This window comes from Bombina bombina, chromosome 7 (genome assembly GCF_027579735.1).
Source record: "Bombina bombina isolate aBomBom1 chromosome 7, aBomBom1.pri, whole genome shotgun sequence".
In the NCBI taxonomy this organism is placed as follows: Eukaryota; Metazoa; Chordata; class Amphibia; order Anura; family Bombinatoridae; genus Bombina; species Bombina bombina.
The window spans coordinates 293,046,965-293,059,659 of NC_069505.1; the positions used below are offsets into that span (position 1 = coordinate 293,046,965).

General features: G+C 43.2%; 1 protein-coding gene across 1 annotated transcript in view; it reads right to left on the reverse strand.

Moving 5' to 3' along the window:
• TASOR (transcription activation suppressor) overlaps positions 1-12,695 on the reverse strand; it is a gene marked incomplete in the record, with an annotated part of 188,224 nt that overhangs the window by 91,574 nt on the left and 83,955 nt on the right. The window contains 1 exon segment of the mRNA XM_053720850.1: positions 4,487-4,546. Within this exon segment, the coding sequence (XP_053576825.1) occupies positions 4,487-4,546 (60 nt within the window).

Here is a 12,695-nt window from a genome sequence, read left to right on the forward strand (position 1 = left end):
TGAAGAACTCGGCAAGTAGTTAAGAGTTTTAATTTTCTGACCTCCGTCAAATATTTTCATTTCTACCGAGTCTATTGAGAGTCCCTAGGAAGGGAACCCTTGTGAGAGGGGAAAAGAGAACTCTTTTTGATGTTCACCTTCCACCCGTGAGACCTCAGAAAGGCCAATACAATCTCCGTGTGAGATTTGGCTCTTTGGAAAGATGGCGCCTGAATTAAGATGTCGTCTAGGTAAGGCGCCACTGCTATGCCCCGCGGTCTTAGAACCGCCAGGAGGGACCCTAGCACCTTTGTGAAAATTCTAGGAGCAGTGGCTAAGCCGAAACGAAGAGCCACAAACTGGTAATGCTTGTCCAGAAAGGCGAACCTGAGAAACTGGTGATCTTTGTGGATAGGAATGTGTAGGTATGCATCCTTTAGATCCACGGTAGTCATATATTGACCTTCCTGGATCATTGGTAAGATTGTCCGAATGGTCTCTATTTTGAATGATGGGACTCTGAGGAATCTGTTTAGAATTTTTAGATCCAGGATGGGTCTGAAAGTTCCCTCTTTTTTGGGAACCACAAACAGGTTTGAGTAAAAACCCAGCCCTTGTTCCACGATTGGAACTGGGTGGATCACTCCCATTGTATGTAGATCTTCTACACAGCGTAAAAACGCCTCTTTGTCCGATCTGTAAACAGACGAGAAATGTGGAACCTCCCCCTTGGAGGAGAACCCTTGAATTCTAGAAGATATCCCTGGGATATAATATCTACCGCCCAAGGATCGTGTACATCTCTTGCCCAGGCCTGAGCGAAGAGGGAGAGTCTGCCCCCTACTAGATCCGGTCCCGGATCGGGGGCTACCCCTTCATGCTGTCTTGGTGGCAGCTGCAGGCTTTTTGGCCTGTTTACCCTTATTCCAGCCCTGGTAAGGTTTCCAGGTTGCCTTGGGCTGTGAAGCGTTACCCTCTTGCTTTGCAGCCGGAGAGGATGAAGCCGGTCCGTTCCTGAAATTGCGAAAGGAACAAAAATTAGATTTATTTGTAGCCTTGAAAGGCCTATCCTGTGGGAGGGCATGGCCCTTTCCCCCAGTAATATCTGAAATAATCTCCTTCAATTCTGGCCCGAAAAGGGTCTTACCTTTGAAAGGAATATTAAGCAATTTCGTTTTGGACGACACATCCGCCGACCAAGATTTTAGCCAAAGCGCCCTGCGCGCCACTATTGTAAAACCTGAGTTTTTCGCCACTAATTTTGCCAGTTGAAAAGCGGCATCCAAAATAAAGGAATTAGCCAACTTTAGTGCGTGAATTCTGTCCATGACTTCATCATATGGAGTCTCCTTTTGGAGCGAATTTTCTAGTTCCTCGAACCAAAAAGACGCCGCCGTGGTGACAGGAATAATGCACGAAATTGGTTGAAGAAGGAAACCTTACTGAACAAAAATCTTTTTAAGCAATCCTTCCAATTTTTTATCCATAGGATCTTTGAAAGCGCAACTGTCCTCTATAGGAATAGTTGTGCGCTTAGCTAACGTAGAAACTGCCCCCTCTACCTTAGGGACCGTTTGCCATGCATCCCTTCTGGGGTCAACAATGGGGAACAAAAGTTACACCTGGCTTCTCCCACTCCTTAGTCACTATGTCCGCCACCCTCTTGGGTATCGGAAAAGCATCAGCGTGCACTGGGACCTCTAAGAATTTGTCCATTTTGCACAACTTCTCTGGAATCACCAAAGAATCACAATCATCAAGAGTAGGTAGCATCTCCTTAAGCAGGGCGCGGAGATGTTCTAGCTTAAATTTAAATGCCACGATATCAGGTTCTGCCTGCTGAGAAATTTTTCCTGAATCAGAAATTTCTCCCTCAGACAGACCCTCCCTCACTGCCAACTCAGACTGATGTGAGGGTATAACAGATAAATTATCGTCAGCGCCAACTTGCTCATCCTCTGTTTTTAAAACTGAGCAATCACGCTTTCTGGGAAATGCTGGCAGTTTGGATAAAAGAGCTGCTATAGAATTATCCATTACTGCTGTTAATTGCTGCATAGTAAGAAGCATTGGCGCGCTAGATGTACTAGGTATCGCCTGCACGGGCAAAACTGGTGTTGACACAGAAGGAGAGGATGATGAACTATCCCCACTACCTTCATTTGAAAAATCATCTTGGGCAACCTTATTAAATGTGACAGTACTGTCCTTACTTTGTTTGGACGCCATGGCACAATTTGCACATACATTTAAAGGGAGAACCACCTTGGCTTCCATACACACAGAACATATGCTATCTGAAGGTACAGACATGTTAGACAGATTTAGGCAGGCTATTAATGCAATAAAAACAATTTTAAACAAAACCGTTACTGTCTCTTTAAATAATAAAAAGAGCACACTTTATTTCTGAATGTTCAAAAAACTATCAAACAAATATCCGATCTTTCTGAAATTTACACCCCAGTGTCTTAATGCTTTGAAAGTATTGCACACCAAATTTCAAGGCTCTAAACCCTTAAATGAGCAAACCGGAGCTAATAGTTCAATTTACCGGTTTAAACACACTACAGTTCCTGCCACAGACTTTGCTGCGGCTTTTACCTTCCTTAGGGGTTATTCACCACAGAAATAAGACTTCCTGAGTCGTTTTCTCAGCCACAGGACCCTCTCACATGAAGCTGCATGCACTGCCTATGGAAAGTAACTGCGCAACTGAGGCGCGAAAATGAGGCCTCCTCCCTCTGCATACCAGAGTGAAGGGGCCTTTCTGACTAGAGTAGGCGTCTAAACAACTGCCAGGCGCAAATAAACGTTCCCAAAAGTGTTTCAAAGTTCACAAAACACTCCATTGTCAAATAAATATGATAAAAACAAATCGATTTAGCCCACAATAGTGTCAACCAGCATAGAGCCCAATTTATAAGCCTTAATTCTGTTACTGAGTCTAAGAAAATGGCTTACCGGTCCCATAAGGGAAAACTGACAGTCTTCTAGCAATACTGGGTCTTGTTAGAAAAGAGACTGGTCATACCTGAAGCAGATAAGCCTGCAAACTGTTCCCCCCAACTGAAGTTCTCTGGTTTCAACAGTCCTGCGTGGGAACAGCAATGGATTTTAGTTACTGGTGCTAAAATCATACTCCTCTTTTAACAGAAATCTTCATCACTTTCTGTTGTAGAGTAAATAGTACAAACCGGCACTATTTTAAAATAAACTCTTGATAGAAGAAATAAAACTACAACTAACACCACATACTCTTTACCATCCCCATGGAGATGCTACTTGTTCAGAGCGGCAAAGAGAATGACTGGGGGGCGGAGCCAGAGGGGGGGCTATATGGACAGCTTTTGCTGTGTGCTCTCTTTGCCATTTCCTGTAGGGGAAGAGAATATCCCACAAGTAAGGATGAAGCCGTGGACCGGACACACCAATGTAGGAGAAAAGGGAAATGACCCTGTCCTGCTTATTTAGTTTTCCTACAACATGAAATTTCAAAGGAATTCTTAACCCTTAAAGTAAAAACAAAACATGGTAAGCAATTACTTACTTACACATGTTAGTAGCAGATAACAGCTGTTATATAAAAGCTGCTGAAGCACAGTTACTGGGACTCTAGTAGCATGCCTTGTGATAGACTATACCACCCTGCGTGTCACTTTAAAAAAAAAAAAAAAGTGTCCTTAAGGGCAGCTGGTTATGTATGTAAAAAAAATAAAAAAAAATTACATGTGTGCATTTAAAATACATATTAATATACTTTTGTTAACTGCTACTAACATAAATATGCACTACTACTAATAATAATTATTCCCTTTACGAAATGTCCTAACTGGCTAAATGCATATTCCTAAACCCAAAGTTTGAAACTGATGAAATCCAGGTGCTAAAATGAAGGGATTAGGGAAATTGTTCTAAGTACTCTATCAGTACTGACAATGTGTTTAAAGGGACAATTTACTCAAAAATGTTCTGCCCTTTAATTTGTTCCCAATGATCCACTTTACCTGCTGGAGTGTATTAAATTATTTAAAAGTATTTCCATTATCCTTATAATGGCATTTCAATTTTTTTTTATTTAGCCTGTGGTATCCCCAAACATCCTGAAAGTTTTTGGCCTCAATGCCAAGCTGTGTTAACACAGCCAGTGGAAGAAATTACACTCCCAATGGGTTATAGAAGAGATAGGGTAATACAATGTTAATTTTCCATTGTTCTCTCCAAGTATTGGTGATTGGTTTATGGACAGATATAAGATAAAGAAGCAGGTATATGTACACAATGTGATAAAGTAATGAGATCTGATTATACCTACAAGCTCAACCCATTTTATTAGGTTGTGGCTTCAAAACACAAAATCAGCTAATTCATATACACAAATAAGCCTTAAAAAAGAAAATCCCATACATTTATACTCTGCAGCTGGTAAAAAAGTAATTGGAAACACATTAAGGGAAAAACAATTTTATAGTATACTGTCCCTTTAAGTGCAGATTACCCTCCTCACCTTGTGTTTTTGCATCTCTAATGTTTCCAACATGATCCACAGGAAATCTTCTTCCCTCTCCTGAAGGAAATCAGTTGTTAGAAATCATGGACTATTATCCAGGTTCTATGCTACTTATATATTCTATAAAATTATTTCTCTCTTTTTAAAAATGGGTTATTCTGGCCAAGTGACACCAAGTTTAGATATAATGAACTCGTGAGAGGCACTGTAGTCATAAATACATTAGTCTGTGATCAGTTTACGTTCTATTATACCTATATTTTTCTTTTGCTTAAAAACAAAAAATGTATGCTTACCTGATAAATGTCTTTCTTTCCAGACATGGAGAGTCCACAACGTCATTCCAATCACAAGTGGGATATTCAACTCCTGGCCAGCAGGAGGAGGCAAAGAGCACCCCAGCAAAGCTGTTAAGCGTAACTTCCCTTACCCATAATCCCCAGTCATTCAGCCGAAGGAAACTGAAAAAAGAAGAAACACAAGGGTGAAAAGGTGCCTGAGGTTTACTCAAAAAAAGGGCAGACTTCTAATTAAAGAGAGGGCGGGGTCGTGGACTCCCCATGTCCGAAAAGAAAGAAAATTATCAGGTAAGCATAAATTTTGTTTTCTTTCCTATGACAGAGTCCACAACGTTATTCCAATTACTAGTGGGAACCAATACCCAAGCTAGAGGACACGGAATGAAGAGGGAGGGAGAAAAAAGGCAGGACCACCTAAACAGAAGGCACCACCGCTTAAAAAAAAACAACAAAAAACACCTTTCTCCCAAAAGAAGCCTCAGCTGAGGCAAAAGTATCAAATTTGTAGAATTTAGAAAAAGTATGCAAAGAGGACCCTGTAGTCGCCTTGCAAATCTGTTCCACAGACACTTCATTTTTGAAAGCCCAAGAAGAAGAGACAGATTCTCTCAGGAGACTGTCTAGCAGACTCATAAGCCAAAGGAATCATACTTCTTAACCAGAGGGAAAGGGTAGTAGAAGTGGCCTTCTGACCCTTACACTTTCCAAAAAAAACAACAAACAAAGATTGCCGAAATCTTTAGTAGCTTGTAGGTAAAACTTTAGAGCATGCACAACATCCAAGTTATGCAAAAGACATTCCTTATGAGGAGGAGGATTAGGACAAAAATAGGAGAAATAATTTCCTGATTAATGTTTCGAAAGCTCAGAAAACTCTGAGCGGAAGAAATAGCAAAAAACAAACAAAACCTTCCAAGATAACAATTTTATATCAACATGATGCATCAGCTCAAATGGAGCCTGCTGCAAAACTTTAAGAACTAGGTTAAGGCTCCAAGGAGGAGCAACAGGTTAAAACACAGGCCAGATTCTGACCAGGACCTGAATAAAAGCTTGAACATCTGGTAAATCAGCCAGACATTTGTGCAAAAGGATAGACAATGCAGAAATCTGACCCTTCAGAGTACTGACAGACCAACCTTTCTCCGGGCCATCCTGAAGAAACAATAAAATAAGGGGAATCCTCACCCAACTCCAGTAGAAACCCTTAGATTTGCACCAAAAAAAACAGAATTTATGTTTACCTGATAAATTTCTTTCTCCAACGGTGTGTCCGGTCCACGGCGTCATCCTTACTTGTGGGATATTCTCTTCCCCAACAGGAAATGGCAAAGAGCCCAGCAAAGCTGGTCACATGATCCCTCCTAGGCTCCGCCTACCCCAGTCATTCGACCGACGTTAAGGAGGAATAATAGCATAGGAGAAACCATATGGTACCGTGGTGACTGTAGTTAAAGAAAATAAATTATCAGACCTGATTAAAAAACCAGGGCGGGCCGTGGACCGGACACACCGTTGGAGAAAGAAATTTATCAGGTAAACATAAATTCTGTTTTCTCCAACATAGGTGTGTCCGGTCCACGGCGTCATCCTTACTTGTGGGAACCAATACCAAAGCTTTAGGACACGGATGAAGGGAGGGAGCAAATCAGGTCACCTAAATGGAAGGCACCACGGCTTGCAAAACCTTTCTCCCAAAAATAGCCTCAGAAGAAGCAAAAGTATCAAACTTGTAAAATTTGGTAAAAGTGTGCAGTGAAGACCAAGTCGCTGCCCTACATATCTGATCAACAGAAGCCTCGTTCTTGAAGGCCCATGTGGAAGCCACAGCCCTAGTGGAATGAGCTGTGATTCTTTCGGGAGGCTGCCGTCCGGCAGTCTCGTAAGCCAATCTGATGATGCTTTTAATCCAAAAGGAGAGAGAGGTAGAAGTTGCTTTTTGACCTCTCCTTTTACCTGAATAAACAACAAACAAGGAAGATGTTTGTCTAAAATCCTTTGTAGCATCTAAATAGAATTTTAGAGCGCGAACAACATCCAAATTGTGCAACAAGCGTTCCTTCTTTGAAACTGGTTTCGGACACAGAGAAGGTACGATAATCTCCTGGTTAATGTTTTTGTTAGAAACAACTTTTGGAAGAAAACCAGGTTTAGTACGTAAAACCACCTTATCTGCATGGAACACCAGATAAGGAGGAGAACACTGCAGAGCAGATAATTCTGAAACTCTTCTAGCAGAAGAAATTGCAACTAAAAACAAAACTTTCCAAGATAATAACTTAATATCAACGGAATGTAAGGGTTCAAACGGAACCCCCTGAAGAACTGAAAGAACTAAATTGAGACTCCAAGGAGGAGTCAAAGGTTTGTAAACAGGCTTGATTCTAACCAGAGCCTGAACAAAGGCTTGAACATCTGGCACAGCTGCCAGTTTTTTGTGAAGTAACACCGACAAGGCAGAAATCTGTCCCTTCAGGGAACTTGCCGATAATCCTTTTTCCAATCCTTCTTGAAGGAAGGATAGAATCCTAGGAATCTTAACCTTGTCCCAAGGGAATCCTTTAGATTCACACCAACAGATATATTTTTTCCAAATTTTGTGGTAAATCTTTCTAGTTACAGGCTTTCTGGCCTGAACAAGAGTATCGATAACAGAATCTGAGAAACCTCGCTTCGATAAAATCAAGCGTTCAATCTCCAAGCAGTCAGCTGGAGTGAAACCAGATTCGGATGTTCGAACGGACCCTGAACAAGAAGGTCTCGTCTCAAAGGTAGCTTCCAAGGTGGAGCCGATGACATATTCACCAGATCTGCATACCAAGTCCTGCGTGGCCACGCAGGAGCTATCAAGATCACCGACGCCCTCTCCTGATTGATCCTGGCTACCAGCCTGGGGATGAGAGGAAACGGCGGGAACACATAAGCTAGTTTGAAGGTCCAAGGTGCTACTAGTGCATCCACTAGAGCCGCCTTGGGATCCCTGGATCTGGACCCGTAGCAAGGAACTTTGAAGTTCTGACGAGAGGCCATCAGATCCATGTCTGGAATGCCCCATAGTTGAGTGACTTGGGCAAAGATTTCCGGATGGAGTTCCCACTCCCCCGGATGCAATGTCTGACGACTCAGAAAATCCGCTTCCCAATTTTCCACTCCCGGGATGTGGATAGCAGACAGGTGGCAGGAGTGAGACTCCGCCCATAGAATAATCTTGGTCACTTCTTCCATCGCTAGGGAACTCCTTGTTCCCCCCTGATGGTTGATGTACGCAACAGTCGTCATGTTGTCTGATTGAAACCGTATGAACTTGGTCCTCGCTAGCTGAGGCCAAGCCTTGAGAGCATTGAATATCGCTCTCAGTTCCAGAATATTTATCGGTAGAAGAGATTCTTCCCGAGACCAAAGACCCTGAGCTTTCAGGGATCCCCAGACCGCGCCCCAGCCCATCAGACTGGCGTCGGTCGTGACAATGACCCACTCTGGTCTGCGGAATGTCATCCCTCGTGACAGGTTGTCCAGGGACAGCCACCAACGGAGTGAGTCTCTGGTCCTCTGATTTACTTGTATCTTTGGAGACAAGTCTGTATAGTCCCCATTCCACTGACTGAGCATGCACAGTTGTAATGGTCTTAGATGAATGCGCGCAAAAGGAACTATGTCCATTGCCGCTACCATCAACCCGATCACTTCCATGCACTGAGCTACGGAAGGAAGAGGAACGGAATGAAGTATTCGACAAGAGTCCAGAAGTTTTGTCTTTCTGGCCTCTGTTAGAAAAATCCTCATTTCTGAGGAGTCTATAATTGTTCCCAAGAAGGGAACCCTTGTTGACGGGGATAGAGAACTCTTTTCCACGTTCACTTTCCAGCCGTGAGATCTGAGAAAGGCCAGGACGATGTCCGTGTGAGCCTTTGCTCGAGGGAGGGACGACGCTTGAATCAGAATGTCGTCCAGGTAAGGTACTACTGCAATGCCCCTTGGTCTTAGCACCGCTAGAAGGGACCCTAGTACCTTTGTGAAAATCCTTGGAGCAGTGGCTAATCCGAAAGGAAGCGCCACGAACTGGTAATGTTTGTCCAGGAATGCAAACCTTAGGAACCGATGATGTTCCTTGTGGATAGGAATATGTAGATACGCATCCTTTAAATCCACCGTGGTCATGAATTGACCTTCCTGGATGGAAGGAAGGATAGTTCGAATGGTTTCCATCTTGAACGATGGGACCTTGAGAAATTTGTTTAAGATCTTGAGATCTAGGATTGGTCTGAACGTTCCCTCTTTTTTGGGAACTATGAACAGATTGGAGTAGAACCCCATCCCTTGTTCTCTCAATGGAACAGGATGAATCACTCCCATTTTTAACAGGTCTTCTACACAATGTAAGAACGCCTGTCTTTTTATGTGGTCTGAAGACAACTGAGACCTGTGGAACCTCCCCCTTGGGGGAAGTCCCTTGAATTCCAGAAGATAACCCTGGGAGACTATTTCTAGCGCCCAAGGATCCAGAACATCTCTTGCCCAAGCCTGAGCGAAGAGAGAGAGTCTGCCCCCCACCAGATCCGGTCCCGGATCGGGGGCCAATATTTCATGCTGTCTTGGTAGCAGTGGCAGGTTTCTTGGCCTGCTTTCCCTTGTTCCAGCCTTGCATTGGTCTCCAAGCTGGCTTGGCCTGAGAAGTATTACCCTCTTGCTTAGAGGACGTAGCACCTTGGGCTGGTCCGTTTTTACGAAAGGGACGAAAATTAGGTCTATTTTTTGCCTTGAAAGGCCGATCCTGAGGAAGGGCATGGCCCTTACCCCCAGTGATATCAGAGATAATCTCTTTCAAGTCAGGACCAAACAGCGTTTTCCCCTTGAAAGGAATGTTTAGTAGCTTGTTCTTGGAAGACGCATCAGCCGACCAAGATTTCAACCAAAGCGCTCTGCGCGCCACAATAGCAAACCCAGAATTCTTAGCCGCTAACTTAGCCAATTGCAAAGAGGCGTCTAGAGTGAAAGAATTAGCCAATTTGAGAGCATTGACTCTGTCCATAATCTCCTCATAAGGAGGAGAGTCACTATCGAGCACCTTAATCAGTTCATCAAACCAGAAATATGCGGCTGTAGTGACAGGGACAATGCATGAAATGGGTTGTAGAAGGTAACCCTGCTGAACAAACATCTTTTTAAGCAAACCTTCTAATTTTTTATCCATAGGATCTTTGAAAGCACAACTATCCTCTATGGGAATAGTGGTGCGTTTGTTTAAAGTAGAAACCGCTCCCTCGACCTTGGGGACTGACTGCCATAAGTCCTTTCTGGGGTCGACCATAGGAAACAATTTTTTAAATATGGGGGGAGGGACGAAAGGAATACCGGGCCTTTCCCATTCTTTATTAACAATGTCCGCCACCCGCTTGGGTATAGGAAAAGCTTCTGGGAGCCCCGGCACCTCTAGGAACTTGTCCATTTTACATAGTTTCTCTGGGATGACCAAATTTTCACAATCATCCAGAGTGGATAATACCTCCTTAAGCAAAATGCGGAGATGTTCCAATTTAAATTTAAAAGTAATCACATCAGATTCAGCCTGCTGAGAAATGTTCCCTAAATCAGTAATTTCTCCCTCAGACAAAACCTCCCTGGCCCCCTCAGATTGGGTTAGGGGCCCTTCAGAGATATTAATATCAGCGTCGTCATGCTCTTCAGTAACTAAAACAGAGCATCCACGCTTACGCTGACAAGGGTTCATTTTGGCTAAAATGTTTTTGACAGAATTATCCATTACAGCCGTTAATTGTTGCATAGTAAGGAGTATTGGCGCGCTAGATGTACTAGGGGCCTCCTGAGTGGGCAAGACTCGTGTAGACGAAGGAGGGAATGATGCAGTACCATGCTTACTCCCCTCACTTGAGGAATCATCTTGGGCATCATTGTCATTATCACATAAATCACATTTATTTAAATGAATAGGAATTCTGGCTTCCCCACATTCAGAACACAGTCTATCTGGTAGTTCAGACATGTTAAACAGGCATAAACTTGATAAGAAAGTACAAAAAACGTTTTGAAATAAAACCGTTACTGTCACTTTAAATTTTAAACTGAACACACTTTATTACTGCAATTGCGAAAAAACATGAAGGAATTGTTCAAAATTCACCAAACTTTCACCACAGTGTCTTAAAGCCTTGAAAATATTGCACACCAATTTTGGAAGCTTTAACCCTTAAAATAACGGAACCGGAGCCGTTTTAAGCTTTAACCCCTTTACAGTCCCTGGTATCTGCTTTGCTGAGACCCAACCAAACCCAAAGGGGAATACGATACCAAATGACGCCTTCAGAAGTCTTTTATAAGTATCAGAGCTCCTCTCACATGCGACTGCATGCCATGCCTCTCAAAAATAAGTGCGCAACACCGGCGCGAAAATGAGACTCTGCCTATGCTTTGGGAAAGCCCCTAAAGAAGAAGGTGTCTAAAACAGTGCCTGCCGATATTATTATATCAAAATACCCAGAATAAATGATTCCTCAAGGCTAAATAAGTGTTAATATCAATCGATTTAGCCCAAAAAAGGTCTACAGTCTAAATAAGCCCTTGTGAAGCCCTTATTTACAATCGTAATAAACATGGCTTACCGGATCCCATAGGGAAAATGACAGCTTCCAGCATTACATCGTCTTGTTAGAATGTGTCATACCTCAAGCAGCAAAGGACTGCAAACTGTTCCCCCAACTGAAGTTAATTGCTCTCAACAGTCCTGTGTGGAACAGCCATGGATTTTAGTTACGGTTGCTAAAATCATTTTCCTCATACAAACAGAATTCTTCATCTCTTTTCTGTTTCTGAGTAAATAGTACGTACCAGCACTATTTGAAAATAACAAACTCTTGATTGAATAATGAAAAACTACAGTTAAACACTAAAAAACTCTAAGCCATCTCCGTGGAGATGTTGCCTGTACAACGGCAAAGAGAATGACTGGGGTAGGCGGAGCCTAGGAGGGATCATGTGACCAGCTTTGCTGGGCTCTTTGCCATTTCCTGTTGGGGAAGAGAATATCCCACAAGTAAGGATGACGCCGTGGACCGGACACACCTATGTTGGAGAAAGGTATTTACGCCATACCTTATAGTAAATCTTGCAAGTAACAGGTTTGCAAGCCTGAAGCATAGATCAATGAACGCTTCAGAAAAAACACGTCTAGACAGAACTAGGCGTTCAATCTCCAAGCAGTCAGTTTCAGATAATCTAGATTGGCATGGAAAAATGGACCCTGGATTAGAAGGTCCTTCCTCAGAGGTAACCTCCAAGGAGGAAGAGAAGACATCCTGACCAGATCCGCAAAGCAGATCCTGTGAGGCCATGCAGGAGCTATTAGAATTACCAATTCTCTCTCCTGTTTGATACGAGCAATGACTCGTGGAAGGCGAGTAAACGGAGGAAACGGGTAGGCCAGAGAGAAGATCCAAGGGGCTGCTAGCGCATCTATCAAAGTGGCCTGAGGATCTCTTGACCTTGAACCATACTTTGGAAGCTTGGCATTCTGACGAGACGCCATCAGATCCAACTCCAGAACCCTACACATGAATGTTATCCTGGAGAACACTTCCGGATGGAGAGCCCACTCCCCGTGATGAAAAGTCTTTCTGCTCAGAAAATACACCTCCCAACTGTCCACTCCTGAAATGTGGATGGCAGATAGGAGACAATCGTGAGCTTCCGCCCACTGCAGAATTCGAGTCACCTCCTTCATAGCCAGGGAACTCCAAGCCAACTCCAAGATGTAAGCCACTGAGGTGATGTTGTCTGATTGAAATCTGATAAACCGGATTAAAGATAATTGAGGCCAAGCTATCAGGGCGTAAAAGATTGTTCTCAACTCCAAGATGTTTATGGGGAGAGAAGACTCCTCTCGAACCACAGGC